This window comes from Apteryx rowi, unplaced genomic scaffold (assembly GCF_003343035.1).
Source record: "Apteryx rowi isolate R43461 unplaced genomic scaffold, aptRow1 scaffold_752, whole genome shotgun sequence".
NCBI lineage: Eukaryota > Metazoa > Chordata > Aves > Apterygiformes > Apterygidae > Apteryx > Apteryx rowi.
Window position 1 is genome coordinate 373,831 of NW_020451041.1, and position 14,435 is coordinate 388,265.

The window sequence follows — 14,435 nt, forward strand, 5'->3', positions numbered from 1 at the left end:
TCATTATAAGAAGAATAAATAGATAATTATAAATTGAATGTACATCTGGCAGAAAAGATACACAGCCCAAAAATACCTTAGGAAAGTCAGTGAGATCATTTGTTTCAATATATTGTGTTTCATTATATTGTATTTGTATTTTGTCTATGCATAGAATCTTAATTTTTACTGAACACTATTCCATTCCTATTTGAAAAGGAAAATTCCTGGTGACTAGAACATGTCAGAATAGAGACAGCCACTTGGGAAAAATAGAGAACTGCAAACCTGCTTTACATTTTAGTGGATTATAGAGAACAGGGCAGGAGAGAAGCATTTGTCAGCTTAAAGTTGTTAGTGCCAATCTTACCGTAAAGAGAGCAAGGGCACCACCTGCTGTTTTAGAGATGTATTTATTTCGGTCATGAAAGTTATTCTTCAAGTACTGCATTCAGAAACAGTCAGGCCTACTAACCAAGCCATACTTCTTTAGTAAAGCTTTATCCTGAAATTTAAGCTTACGCAAGACAATTTTAACAAATGATGTGTTTGCACTTCCCTGTTCATACAATGAACCATACTGTAGCAACAATGCTGGCCATAAATAACTGAATATGGAATTCTTGCAGATTTTTTTAAAGAAAGAGAAGGTTTCACATTTCTGCTTTAGTGCATGGGAAGTTGCTCTTCCTCACTCAGGGCATCAAAATCTAGAGTCCAGAACGTTTGCAGATCTGATTTGCATCAATAACCACCGAACAGATTTACTTACTGACTTTAGTACAAACAGCATGGCAAAGGTTTAGGTCATTATGAGCTGAACATTACGGAATAAATAATTACCACTAGATAAGTAAGACATCAAACTATAATTTAAACAGTTTTTGAAAACTTTCAAAGGATCTTGTTTTCAAAATGCTCCCTGCCAAGACAGATCAGTACACACCTAGCTGCAGTGAGCAGTCCCTTCACTGGCAAATGGGATTGTTTTCTTATGCCCAGATTTGATTCAAACATACTTGCAGGACTTCATAATGGCATAATGGCAGTCTGGGGAGAACTCAGACCAAGCAAATTAAAACCCTAGATGACCATGATAAAAGCTGTAGAGTGTAATTAGAAAGACTGACCAACAGCTTGGATGATCTGAGATAGAGAAGGCTGAACGTCTGCTTAATTCTTCCTAGCTGCCGGGAGGAATCACCCCATGTTCTTCTCTTCTTCCTTTGAACACCACACGACACTTTGGAAAAGCACACAGCAGGCTGATCAGCTATAAACACACTCCTGTACGCTATAGGTTAGTAAGGAACTTTTTTGAGGACTGGTCATTTATCAGTGAAATGATGATCTGTCCAAACTTCCATGAGAGGAAGGATCAGCACTAAAGGAAATGGCCAACTTCTATTCAGGGTCAGCCAGACAATGTCCTCAACGATTTTAAGTGAAAGTGAGTTCACAGCATCAGCAACCTCTCCAAAAATTTGGGAAAACAATATGAAACATGAACAAACTATGTGCTTTTGCCACGGAAAAAGACATCATGGCCCATTTCTTCCTCAGGCAACCAGAGCCAAGATTCAACTGGCCTGCTCACAAGCAAAATTATATCAGATGCCTTTGGTTTTTATCCTACATAATTCAGTCCTGATTTGTGCATGAAAAATTGAAGGAAAGAGTGAAAAATATGTGTAACTTGATTGCTTCCCATGAGCTAAGTTATATAATTTTTATAACATGTTAACTATCAAACATATGTCAATAACAGATGCATAACCCATGTTTTTTCTACCAGTACTAGTTCTATTAAGGTAACAACTAAGGTGTCAGTACAGCATCCTGTTTTCCCCTTCTAAAGATGCTTTGTACATCTGCAAGATGTGCAAAACAAAAATAATCTAGGATTGCATCAAGCTTGTGCATTTATTGGTGGCTTATTAAAAATTAATTCATTGCTGTAAATGAATGCTAATAACAAATTAGTAAAAACTTTTTCTTTTTTTCTGTTTTTTTTTACACAAATAGTTTTATTACAAACTTGAATTCTTGAGAAATACACATTTAAGAAATTACATAAAGGCCTTGGCATTTGTAAGAATCTTTTGGTATTTGCATGGTTATAGTCTATAAAACACTTTTAGACACAGATGTGCTCAAACATTGGTACAATTGCATAGAAAGGCCTAAGAAATATTTCTTAGGCCACTTTGAAGACTTTTTTGGCACAGTATTAACAAAATTAAGGCCTTATAATTTTTCAAAATCAAGTCATTCAGTGTGTGAGTAGTGTTTAAAACCCTGAAAAATATTAAATACAGAATAAACACTATAAGCTCAAAGCAGGATTTACTATAATAAAGACAAATAGCTATTAACCTGGGTTCAGTATCTGCAATTTACAGACTTCGGTATTGAAATGAGCTATGCAAAATGAACGTTTCACATCATATTTTGGCATTTAACATCTAATTTATGACACTGAAAAAAAGAAAACTTTTGTAAGCTTTTTTTTGAAATGATAAACTCAAAGCTTGATTTGCCTAACGGTTGATATCTATATAAATTACTAAAATATTTATATATTTTTTTCTCTTGACCATTGCTGGATCATTCCTTATTCCACAGGAAAGTTTGTTCTACTGCATAAAGAAGCTGCATAGTACCAACATAGCAGAAACACTTACTTGCCTATTCGGGAAATCAATTAGGCAATCTCTTCCAAATGCAGTCCCATTAAAACCAATAGCACTAAGGACTACAAACAGAAGGAAAGGTTTGCAGGATGGCACCCTGTGTTTTGGAAAGATGGTTACTTGTTGCTTAACCACAATCCATAATCCCAAAACTCTTTTTTTACATTAGTATTGCTTTGTACAGGAACAATAAGTACATACCCAAGAGTTTTGGATTTTGAGACAGCTAGATAATGGTAACAACAAGCTTATCTGGGGAAGAAGAATGAATCTAAATATATAATACAAGAATGAGAAAGGGGAGTCAAACAGTATAAGGCAGAACTGCATATCTCCTAGCACCTTTGCATTTTTTTCTGGATGAACTCTGACTTTTTATTCTATCAGTGCATTGCATTTATATAAAAAATATATATACTTTGATCAAAAGTGCCATTTGGCATGTCAACATTTGAAGCTTATCTTTGTTGTCTCTTTTCTTCTTCAGCAAGGACAGGGCCAGTAAAGCAGTGTGTGTTAGTTATGCAAGTTCCTAAAAGGCACTTTACTGTTTTCATATTCAACAACAATGAGGTACATATGATATATGTCTAGGCTTCATTGCTGTTAAACGAATAGCACCATATTGTGTGAAATTAGTTGAAATTCAAAAGTCATTATGTTTTTCTCATACAGACTTGACAACGGCTAACGTTTGAGCGCAGATCCCCTGCTTTCAACGTTGAGGGCGTTGGTTTCCTATTGAAAATAGATACATGAAAAGAACCATTAACAGTTGTTAATACAAAATGGTCAGTTTTCAGGATTATTACTGACAAGGCAAACTTTGCATGCAGCCAAGTGCCTCTCTGAGCTGAATCAAGGTGTCCCTAAGTTCTCCAATTTAAGTACACTTTTAAGTGTAGGTTACAGACTGTCACAAGATCAGTTATAAACATCAGTGATTTCCAGTTACTTCAGAATTTAGTTCTGTTACTAGGCTGAGGGTTTCCTTAAGCAGAAGATACTACCTGTTTAATAATCAGCAGTTGAAAAAATGCTGAAATTTAGGTAGTAATAAAAAAATAGGCAAGGAAACTGAGGCATTTGACAGAGCACTGGAACAGGTTGCCCAGAGAGGTGGTGGAGTCTCCTTCTCTGGAGATATTCAAAACCCGCCTGGACGTGATCCTGTGCAACGTGCTCTAGGTGACCCTGCTTGAGCAGGGGTGTTGAACTAGATGATCTCCAGCGGTCCCTTCCAACCTCAACCATTATCTGATTCTGTGACTACTCATGAGTTTCTTCTAACTCTTGAGATTTTACAGAATAATAAATAGCCAGCAAAAGATGTATGCAAAGTGGTGTCAAATAGACAACCCAAAATCTTTCATGTCTCTAATCTGTCATAAGGTGTTACTCCTAACAACTGGAAATAAAGCATTTTCAGACAAAAGTGTGATTACATTTAACTTTTTTTCATTTACTAGCATTATGAGTTTACAGGAAACTGGAGCACACTTGTGAATTATGATAGCAAGACAGGTCCCCTGATCCAAGTGTAAACCGCGATTATTTTAGTGGCTTGAGACACAGTTTGTAGCCAGAAAAGGATATAAAGTTGACAGTTCTCTCTGTGCAGGACTCTTCCAATGCAAACAATTGTAGTGCTGACTCTTACGTATTTTCATCTGAACAGCCCCGCTCCTTCCTAGGGAGCCAGTGCTTACCCCAAGTTTGGCACGTGAGTTCTTTTAGCAGTAGCTTCTCTGGTTAAAGTGATTATCACAGCCTCAGGGATAATCAGTCCCAGCACTCAACTTTGGCACCTACTCAGTTTACAGCTGTCTCATAGACAAGAATTCAAACCTGGCCACACAAGCTGCCTCATTTTGACTGAGACAGGCTAAGGAGCGTTCAGAGATCTGGAAGGCAGGAGCAGATGAAGCAGCAGAAGAGGAGGCCCGTCTGCACTCAAGAGAAACGCCTGTGAACCAGGCAAGCGATGCAGACCTGAGAACTGGTCTGTATGCTAACATATTAACTTTAATAAAATTCAGATGGATTGAACAGTACTGTGTTGAGAAATACAGTTATATGCAGGGGACCAGAACAGAGCCTACTACCACTTAATTCCTGAAATCAGAGCCCAAACTGAAGAAATGCCTAATGCCTGTGTCTTGGGCTGAAGTTCATTTAGAGAGATTTCTGCCAGACTGGAAAGCAGTAAATAATTGTTCAGCTCACTCAGTTTCCTTCCTCTCCATGTTCAATACCTGCACTAATTTCAAGGGTTTCTTTTATGCACTAACATCCACTGGGGGAATGGAATGTTATATTCTAACTTAGTTTCAGTCAGGATATCAGCCTATCCCAGCTATGACTCAATGACTACAATCAAACATATTGGAAATGCAAACATTGTTAGAGCAGTCTAAAAAGCAAAATCCTAAGTGCAAATGACACATTGTAGACACTAATGGAAGATAGACTCATTAATTCCCCCAAAAGCTATTATCTTTTTTTTTTTTAACAAAAGTCATTAACTGTATATATTAACCAATCTGGGGCACAGCCAGTACTTCAGTCGTGTTTTACACCCAAACAATACTTATGTTATTCAGTGACAAGGCGTGACTGAGTTTCAAATACCGATAAATAAATCATGAACTTACTTGAACATCTCATTCCTCTCTATAGTGGCAAGCCAGAAGCTGTAAGCATTTGCATAATAATTGCAGGTGCCCCGGCCATGGCATTCAATGAAGGGAGCGCTGCGAAACTCCTCTAGGCAGGAACCTGGAGAGGCCAGGGCCTGGCCAGAGCCCTCGGCACCAGCACTGGTGTGCTAGAAAAATGCAAAAGCATCAGTCAGAGGAGGACACAACCTCTTTCATTACAGCACCTAGTACCTCTCTTGCACAAGTACTTCTTCACATGCCTCTCCTCGCCCTTTCTCGTGTCTGAATGCTGTTTGGTCCCTCTGCTCAGAGAGGAGCAAGGGGCCAGAGCTGAAGGGTGGCACTGGGCTGACCTGCTTAATGTTAGCACAACACATCAGCAACACCTCCTTGAGGACAGCTGCCTGCATGGAAATACTCCAGGACTGACACTCAGGCTATGACTATGCTGGCAGTGGGGGCAGTAGTTTATATCCCAATAGTGAAACCCTCTTTCTGACCCAGAAGAATGTGGCCTCTCTCATACTGCCTAGCGCTAACAGCTCTGGATCCATGCTGTTCCCCAGATCATGCCAACACATGGCCTGGGAGAGTGACTGTGAACAAAGACTGTGAGCATGACAGCAAGCAAGATAACAACTAAACAGTATGGATGACTGCAGAGCGGCTCTTCAGACTGCTCCCTGGTCCTTTTTATTTTACTAGTACCAATATAGCCAAAAGAAAAAATAGACAAAAGATCAAAAAAAAGTCATTTGAAAACTGAAGGCTTATTCATCAAAAATGAGAAGAGGACAGCCACTGATTCTCTACTGCTCTAGGAAGCTTCTGCAATGAAGATGTTAAGGGACGATGGAAAATTATGCTTATTTCCTCATTTATTCTGCACTTGGAACCTGTGTTGGAGCTGCAAACAAGAGAACAGGCTCTGTGAATTTCCCCAAAAGTGGACAGTGAATTGCTATTATATTATCCCCATTTAATAATTAGCCAGAATCTTTATAAAGTCACCAGACAGGGTAGAAGCCTAAAACCCTCCTGAGACCTGAAATAGTATTGTCAGATATCATCTTTCCCAGAGTAGAAGCGTAGATCAAACACCAGAAACAAATGCTTTTCTCAGCTCAGAGTATATCCTAGTGCACTTACCATGACAAAGGAGTAACCAATCCAAAGTGAACTCCAGCCTTCAGGACATTGCGGTATTTGAATTGTTTGACTGTGAACGGCTATTATCATAGCAGGAGCCTCACACACAGAGCATCTAGAAAGACCAAGACATGAATGAGCTACATGCATTTGAGGGATAATACTTTTTTTCTTTTCAGAAGTTTCTTTCATTAAGGAATTTGAATTCAAAAATGCTGTCACCTTCAAAAACAAAGCAAAATCAGAATATTTCATTTAGAAAAACAACCATCTGATTCTTTTTCTTTTCTCATTTAGTTAAGGACAGCTTAACTCTTAATTCATCATTCCTATTAGCCTTCCTAGACCAAAGAAGCAAGAGATGTGTTATCTGAATATTTAAACACATATATATCTTTCTCTTTTTCTAGTCCCATTTGTACTGTAGTTTCTAAAAGTGGCAAGTGTCATGAACATGAATGGCAAATAGCCAAGCTATTTAGCCCAGCAGGTATCACTTAGAAAGTGGTCTACTTTGATCAGAGACGAATAGCAGCAATTCATCATCCTAAACAGAACCCAGAGTGACTTCCAGAGAGAAAGCCATCTCTCTGGAAAATGTCTTACAATGGCAATCACTGCTAATATAATCTAATGCAGGCTCTTCCCTTTGCATTTTTCTTGACAGTGGCTTTGTTTACATTTGTGGTCTTTATCTCCAGTAAGAGATTTCTAGGAAAGTAACTGGACCAATGAACTTGAAAAGCTAGGCAACACCCGTCCTTTTACTTTAAATCAATACACTGTGTTTCAGAACTGCTGGGCCACTAAATTAGCAAAAGACCAATCATGCCTTCATAAAAGAATCATAAAAAATGTCAGTTGGGCTGGCAATTATAATATGGGAGCTGGTTAATAAGGAATTTGATAGATGCAATCCATTTCTTTCTCATATAATTCCTAAATTGGCTACTGTAGTTAGCAATGATAAAAACAATTCAAAACAGATACTTAGAAGTAAACAGTCTGAATCCTATGATCAGAGACGTGAAAAAAAAAAAAGCAAAATGGATTAAGTTGAATTCTGGTAAACCCACAAGAGCAAAGGAATTCAGAATGAAAGCCTTCTATTTCTGACTTGTGAAGACTGCTTTCATACCTACCGCCTTCAACTTTAGTGCAGAAGCAAGACAATTATTTTAAGAAACACATCAATGAAAGAGTAAGTTAAAAGAGGAATGTTAAAGCTGCCTCTATTCTTGGATCTCTGCTTTGCTTCAAGAGATTTCTGGTATTTCAGTGGAAGACCTTAGATGAAAAGAAGTCTCATGACCTAAGGCAGCAAGTGACACTTCTACATCTTTTCAACTTTTGGACAGAGAAAACTGTTGATTTAAAGGCCTCGGCTAGTAAAATAAATTGAAAGAATAGTCTTCTCAGATTCCTTGCTGAACGTGCTGATGTTAAAAATGTATGTTACAATTATCTCACTCTCTGCCTTGGCTAAACGGGGGGGGGGGGGGAATATATATATATATATATATACACACACACATAAATATGTGTGTTTACATGAATAGACATACACACACACATATATATGTATAGACACACATATTTATATGGTACAAAAGCTACTCTGTATGCATAAGACTCTGTGTAGCTTAAGGCAAAACATTGGTGGGCACCTCATTGAGCAAGATTTTCAGAAATGATTGTCAAAGGTTATTTTTGGTGCCTGATCAGGGATAGCATAAAAGGAACATGAATTTCAGATGTTGGTCATTTTAATAGTTCTGAAAGTCAAGCACCTTCCAACCATATCCAAAAACAACCAAAAAGTAAGACCAACAAAATCCATAGTCACTCTTGAGAAGCTTGGTCTCAGTCTGCTCACCAAATTTTCAGGGCACATCAATTTCTGTGCCTCAAAACCAAAAATACAGTACAGAAGTAACAACTGTAGGAACAAGATGGATTCCACTATGCAAGTTAGATACAAAATGTTTTGCTGTAGGGTCAAATGGCTTTGTGAGTATGCCAAGGTGCTGAAAGACAACAACGCATGGATGATTTGAACTGCCCGTTTTCTTGGATGGTATATACAGGCCCCAGAAAGCAATGACAGCAGTCTCCACTCCCATCCACTTTACATGGCAGGAAGAGGGATCAGCAAAGAGCTGATACAGATTAGGAGCAACGATAGAAATCTTAGTAGTACCTAGATCTAATGATTATCTTCTCATTTAGAGGCTGGAGCTCCTTTGTCAGATTCTTAGCTAATGACAGTGGTATAGTTTACCACGCTCTTGCTCACACCTCTGCCTTTGGCACTGGGCATATTATGCCAGGACAGGTCTTTGCTGGTGACCTTAATATTTAAAATGGACCAAATTTTCAGTACTGTGGATTGATGCAGAACCGTCATGTTCTATGTAAGTGTCACAACTTGTGCTAGATGAAGATTTATTAAAAAACAGATCATTGATTTTGCAACTACTTCCTTTAAGTCAGACAATAATGGTTGTATTACAGCACCATGTCCAAAACAATGCAAGAAGCCTGGCAGTGTACTGCATAATAAATGATGCTACCAATTTCAAACAAAAGGAAGCTGAGCCTTAAAAAGCTTCTAGCTATGGCTAGTTAAAAAAAAAAAAAAAGGGGGAAGAGTTGTTTTGCACAGGAATTGTGAATAAATTCAAAACTTTTCTCCTTCAAAGTACATCACAGCTTTTGCAAAGTATCATTTCAAAATAAATCTTTTCATTTCAATTAGACTCAAAATAGACTGTTCTTTTTGTTTGGGTTTCCCCCCCAGATGGATTCATTTTTGATCTAAGTTTAAACTGAAAACATGTACACTTTGAACCATTTCACCAAAGGAACTCAAAATTTCAATTTAAAGGAAGGAAAAAAATATCTATATAGATTAAAAGCCTTTTTCACAAAAAGAAGTGCCATATACATTTTTAATAGTCTTTGTCATTTTACAAACACAACAGAACTGAGACCATACCTGCTGATGAATGGTCTGATATTATCACCAGTGATAGGAGCCATACTCATTGGCATGGGTTCAGGAGTGGAGAGCCAGTAGGAATAGTCATTTCTCGATGCAAAGTTACATACGTTGTTGATATTGCAGAATAAGAATGGCATAGTACTAAATTTACGAAGACAGCTCCCTGCTGTGCCTGAAAAGTTAAGTGAAAGGTTGTTAACCCATCTTTGTTAAGCCATGCAAAAATTTTCAGTAGCAGCCTAAAAGCAGAAGACGCTTGTCCTGGAGGGCTGAGTTCTCTTGGAGGAAGTGGCTTCTCTCAGCTCCACCAGGAAGTGATAGGGCAAGGCAAGGAGTAACCCAGTCCTGCCTGCAGAATTATAGAATAATTTAGGTTGGATACCTCCAGAGGCCATCTATCCCACCTGTCAGTTAGACCAGGTTGCTTGGGTCCATGCCCAGTCTAGAATATCTGCAAAGACTGAGATTCAACAACCTTTCTGGGCTCCTATTTCAGTGTTCAACCACCTCCATGGCAAAAAAGCTTTTCTTTATATCTAACTGGAATATCTCATAGTCTAACTTGTGTCCATTGCTTCTTCTTCTATCACTGTGCTCCTCTGAGAAGAGTCTGGCTCCATCTTCACTACACCCTCCCATTAGCTGTAGACAGCAATAAAGGTCTCTCTTTAATTTTAAGGCTGAGCAAACCCAGTTCCCTGAGACTCTTCATGTATGTCACGTGCTTCAGTCTCTACTAAAAATCTTAGTGGCCAGCTGCTGTATTCACTCCAGTATATTAATGTCTTCCTTACACTGGGGGATCCAAGTCTGGGCACAATATACCAGTTGTGGTCTCACAACTGACAGATAGAGGCAAAGAAGAACCACTTCTCCCAATCTACTGGCTGCACTTTTGCCAATGGAGCCTAGTATGCTGTTGGGTTTTTTTTTTGTTGTTGCAAGGGCACACTGCTAACTGATGCTCAACCTGTTGCCCAGCAGGACTCCCAGGTCCTTTCCTGCTTTCTAGACTGTTAATCCCCAATTTGTACTGCTGCATGGGGTTATTTCATTCCAGGTGTATGGCACTTTGCATTTGCTGTCACAGAACTTCTTGAGGTTCTTCTCAGTCCTTCTCTCCAACCTGGCCAGGTCCCTCTGAATAGCAGCTGTGCCCTCTGGGATGTCAAATACTCCTCCCATTCTGGTGTCGTCCACAAACTTGCTGAGAGTGCACTCTATCCCATCACCCAGGTTGTTAATAAGTTCATTAAATAGTATTGGCCCAGTATCAATTTCTGAGAGACATCACTATTCACCAGCCACCATCAGACTTTGTACAGCTGACGATACCCTCTGAGTCTGATAGTCCCACCAATTTTCCACCCACCTTTTCATCCACTTAGCTAGCCCATAGCTCATCAATTTGGCTATAAGGGTATGATGGAAGACCTTTGATAAAGGCTTCCTTAAATAAACTGGTAGTGCTTCCTCTATGCATTAATCCATTATTTGTACCAGCCTAGAAGGCATAAAGCACCAGCTAGCCAAGAATGATTACACAGTTTTGTTCAATACAAATCTACAAATGAAAGAAACCTTTGATTTCTAATGGAATTCTGATTTGGTCTCTACTGTCAATTCTTACCCAAATCCTGGCCATGTGCTCTTTCATTGCCTTGTACATAGAGCAAGGAGTAACCATGGTAAATCAGCCTAGTTCCAAATGGACACTGTGGTTCTTCAGTGGTCTGACTGTGTCTGGTAACAAGGAAGCCATGAGCAACAGATGCTGCACCTGGTGGGCCCATAACCCCAGGCAAACCTTCAGGACCAGGTGGACCAGGGAATCCTCTGGGCCCTAAAATAAAGAAAGTCTCATTTTATCTCTACAGACATTGGTGTCACAGAGAAAGTCACCTTGCTGGCACTCAGATAGCACTGAGTATTCATTTGCCATTTGTGTAGTTACTAAAATGCCTTTGAGAGCGTCTACAGAAAAAATTCATCAGTTTCTAATGGGGCTGAAATTATAGCAAGTAATGGAAACTAAAGAATTAGTGCTTCCCAGTTAGTCGTTAGAAAGAAATTGAATTATTCAGAAAAAATTAAAATAAAGATCAAAATTTTTTAAATTTTGTGTGTCGTTGTGAAATTTAAATGCTCAAATGTCAGGAAACTCTTAGGAGTATGATATCTGCAGTGGTATAGTGATGATATTACTTATCCTTTGTATATGACTATATATAAATATATGCTGTACCAGACTATATACATAAATATACCCTACACCAGTATATATATATATGTGTGTGTGTTTAAATGATATATGGCAGTGTAAACTTTTTACAAAGAGTGGTATTATAGATAGAAGATCCTGTGTGCAAGGTAGCGGTCTTCTCTCCTTTGCAATGAATGCTATGGGGAACTTGTGGCCTTTATATTGGAAGAAACCAAGATTTTCCTTCCTTTTCAGTTGCAGGAGAGGAATGTAACTGTAGATGCAGAGAGTAGGGCTCCTACTAGCATCACAAGATCTTCAGGCTTTCCTAGTAGTACCCACAGGTACTTTGATTTGTAGTTTTACTGAAGTCTCAAATGTCCTTTGGTGTATTTCCAGAGCTGTCACATATAACCTTTACATTGTAAAAGATACATGTCTTATAGAGCTAATGAATTTTTTTTCCCTTATTTTACAAGTTACAGCTTGTATTGCTGAGGGAAAATAATCGAGAGAATTGCTCATTTCTTGTATTCAAAGCAAGTATTACAAAAGTGAGATTAGGTACAATCATACCTAACGTCCTATGTCATTTTTCTATGGAGGAATCAAGTCTTTGAAGAACTCATGGGCTTACCTGGGGGACCATAAGGACCAACTTCTCCTTTTTGCCCAGGTTTACCATCAAACCCTGGGCTACCAGGTGGCCCAGGTATACCTGAAGGTCCTGTAACCCCTGTTGATAAACAAGGAATAGCTATTACTGGATCACTCGATGCTACTTCATGTTAGTTATGACTTTTTGACTTATGATAGCACTGGCACAACTCAGTACACTCAGATTCACTGACATCATTCAGACTCAGTGAGCATATTGCAGTAGCTAGAACAAATATGTGGGCTACTGCAGACAAAATGGTTATGGTAGAGAAGAACAGAGAAATAAGCAGAAGGTGTGCTTCTAAAACAGTTAGTATTTGCCTGGAATACGAGAGTGAAGGGCGGCAATCTTTTCCCTCTGCTTATCATATGATTCATTCAAAACTGCAGGAACTACAGATAATAGACCATAAAAAACAAGGTGGTGAACAATGGGAAAATCAGTATTCTCTTAGCTTCTTCCCAAACAGGCTTTTGACATACGTTGTGTCTCTCTTTTATGGATTTCTGTGGATGCTTTGACTCTTACGCATAAACTCAGTAATTCTGAGTTTGGGAAAAAGAAGTTAACACCATCAGTGTCATACCAACATTTCTGTAGCACATAAGTAGCTTTAGACAATCATAGCTGTCCTTTTCCTGATCACTCAAAAAGCAATACTGCATTCATGTATTGAACTGACTACTAGAACACAGATGGATCCTGTATGAGCAAACCCATGCTCTGCCCTGACGCTGGGATTATTTCACAGCCATTTACTAATGTACTACGGTTGCAGAGTAGGAACTCCACCTTCAAGAACAAACTTCCATATCCATTATGTTAAATAGAAAGAAAATGTTCATTATATTTCACCATGCTTGCCCATCATCTTGCCGTAAAATGATCAGGGAACAAAGTTGTCCCTTAAAACGTTAGTAACTTAAGAATGCCTCTGAGGTTCCATTCTCCATGCCCTGTCATTCTGAAGGACATGTGTCCTTCTGTCATCATTTCTTTAACCCTTTGCTCCATTCCTTTATTCTCTATTGTGTTTAATTTTTGCAGTTCACCTTTTATTTATAAAAAATGCAATGGTTGGGCAAAGAGAGGAATTCTAGGACTAGGGAACAAGATCCCTCAGGGAATACTTTCTACTCCTAGACCAAGGCGTTTTTCCTTATGCGAGCCTTCTCTCAAAGGACACACAGTAATGAAGGTTGGATTCAACACTCCACCCTAAAGCAAGAAAACACCCTATCAAACACATTTCTGGGGAAAGGATGCTGTGTGCTGCAGGTCATCCTGTATGAAATCAGTATGAAAAGCACCTGGTTGTGGCACTCCTGTAGAGGAGCTTGAAAAAGAAGCACTCTTTTCTTCATTGGCAGACACAGAGTGACTTGTAAAAAGGTGGATATCGTTATATGAAAAATCTTCCAGGGTCTAGTCTACCATTGGTCTATTTTTACATTATGTAAAATGTGTATCTACTGGCAGCTTACAAACTCTCTCACCTTGCTGTCCTTTGGGACCTGGAAGTCCCGGGAATCCTTTGAGACCAACTGGTCCTACAGGGCCAGGTAAGCCAGGATCCCCTTTAACAAGCTGAAAAGCACCTGGTGGGCCTGGTGGGCCTTGTAAACCTGCCAAAATTAACAAAGGAAACAAGAATATATTTAGTATTGCACAATAAAATAATTAGAGAAAATGGTTATGTTCTATTACCATTTAAAGGTTCCAATAATGACAAAGCATTGATATTGATTTTTCAGAGGAAGAGGCAAATACAGTCTCTCTCTACCCAGTACTTAAATCTAATCTGAACATTCAGATGCTGGCATCATGTTACCTGTTTTCACAGAATCACAGAATCGCTGAGGTTGGAAGGGACCTCTGGAGATCATCTAGTCCAACCCCCCTGCTCAAGCAGGGTCACCTAGAGCACATTGCACAGGATTGCATCCAGGCAGCTTTTGAATATCTCCAGAGAAGGAGACTCCACCACCTCTCTGGGCAACCGGTTCCAGTGCTCTGTCACCCTCACAGTGAAAAAGTTTTTCCTCATGTTCAGATGGAAGTGTCTGTGTTTCAGTTTGTGCCCGTT

The 14,435-nt window shown here is 39.0% G+C and overlaps 1 protein-coding gene across 1 annotated transcript; it reads right to left on the bottom strand.

The window, feature by feature from the left end:
- Nucleotides 1-2,827: 2,827 nt before the first annotated feature.
- LOC112976656 (collagen alpha-1(IV) chain-like) lies at nucleotides 2,828-13,974 on the bottom strand (the record flags this gene model as incomplete). Its single annotated transcript, XM_026088118.1, has 7 exons — nucleotides 2,828-3,410; nucleotides 5,327-5,499; nucleotides 6,482-6,596; nucleotides 9,480-9,657; nucleotides 11,116-11,328; nucleotides 12,326-12,424; nucleotides 13,846-13,974. Coding segments are annotated over 7 exons (989 nt in total), but the record flags the coding sequence as incomplete, so codon positions are not given.
- Nucleotides 13,975-14,435: the final 461 nt, after the last annotated feature.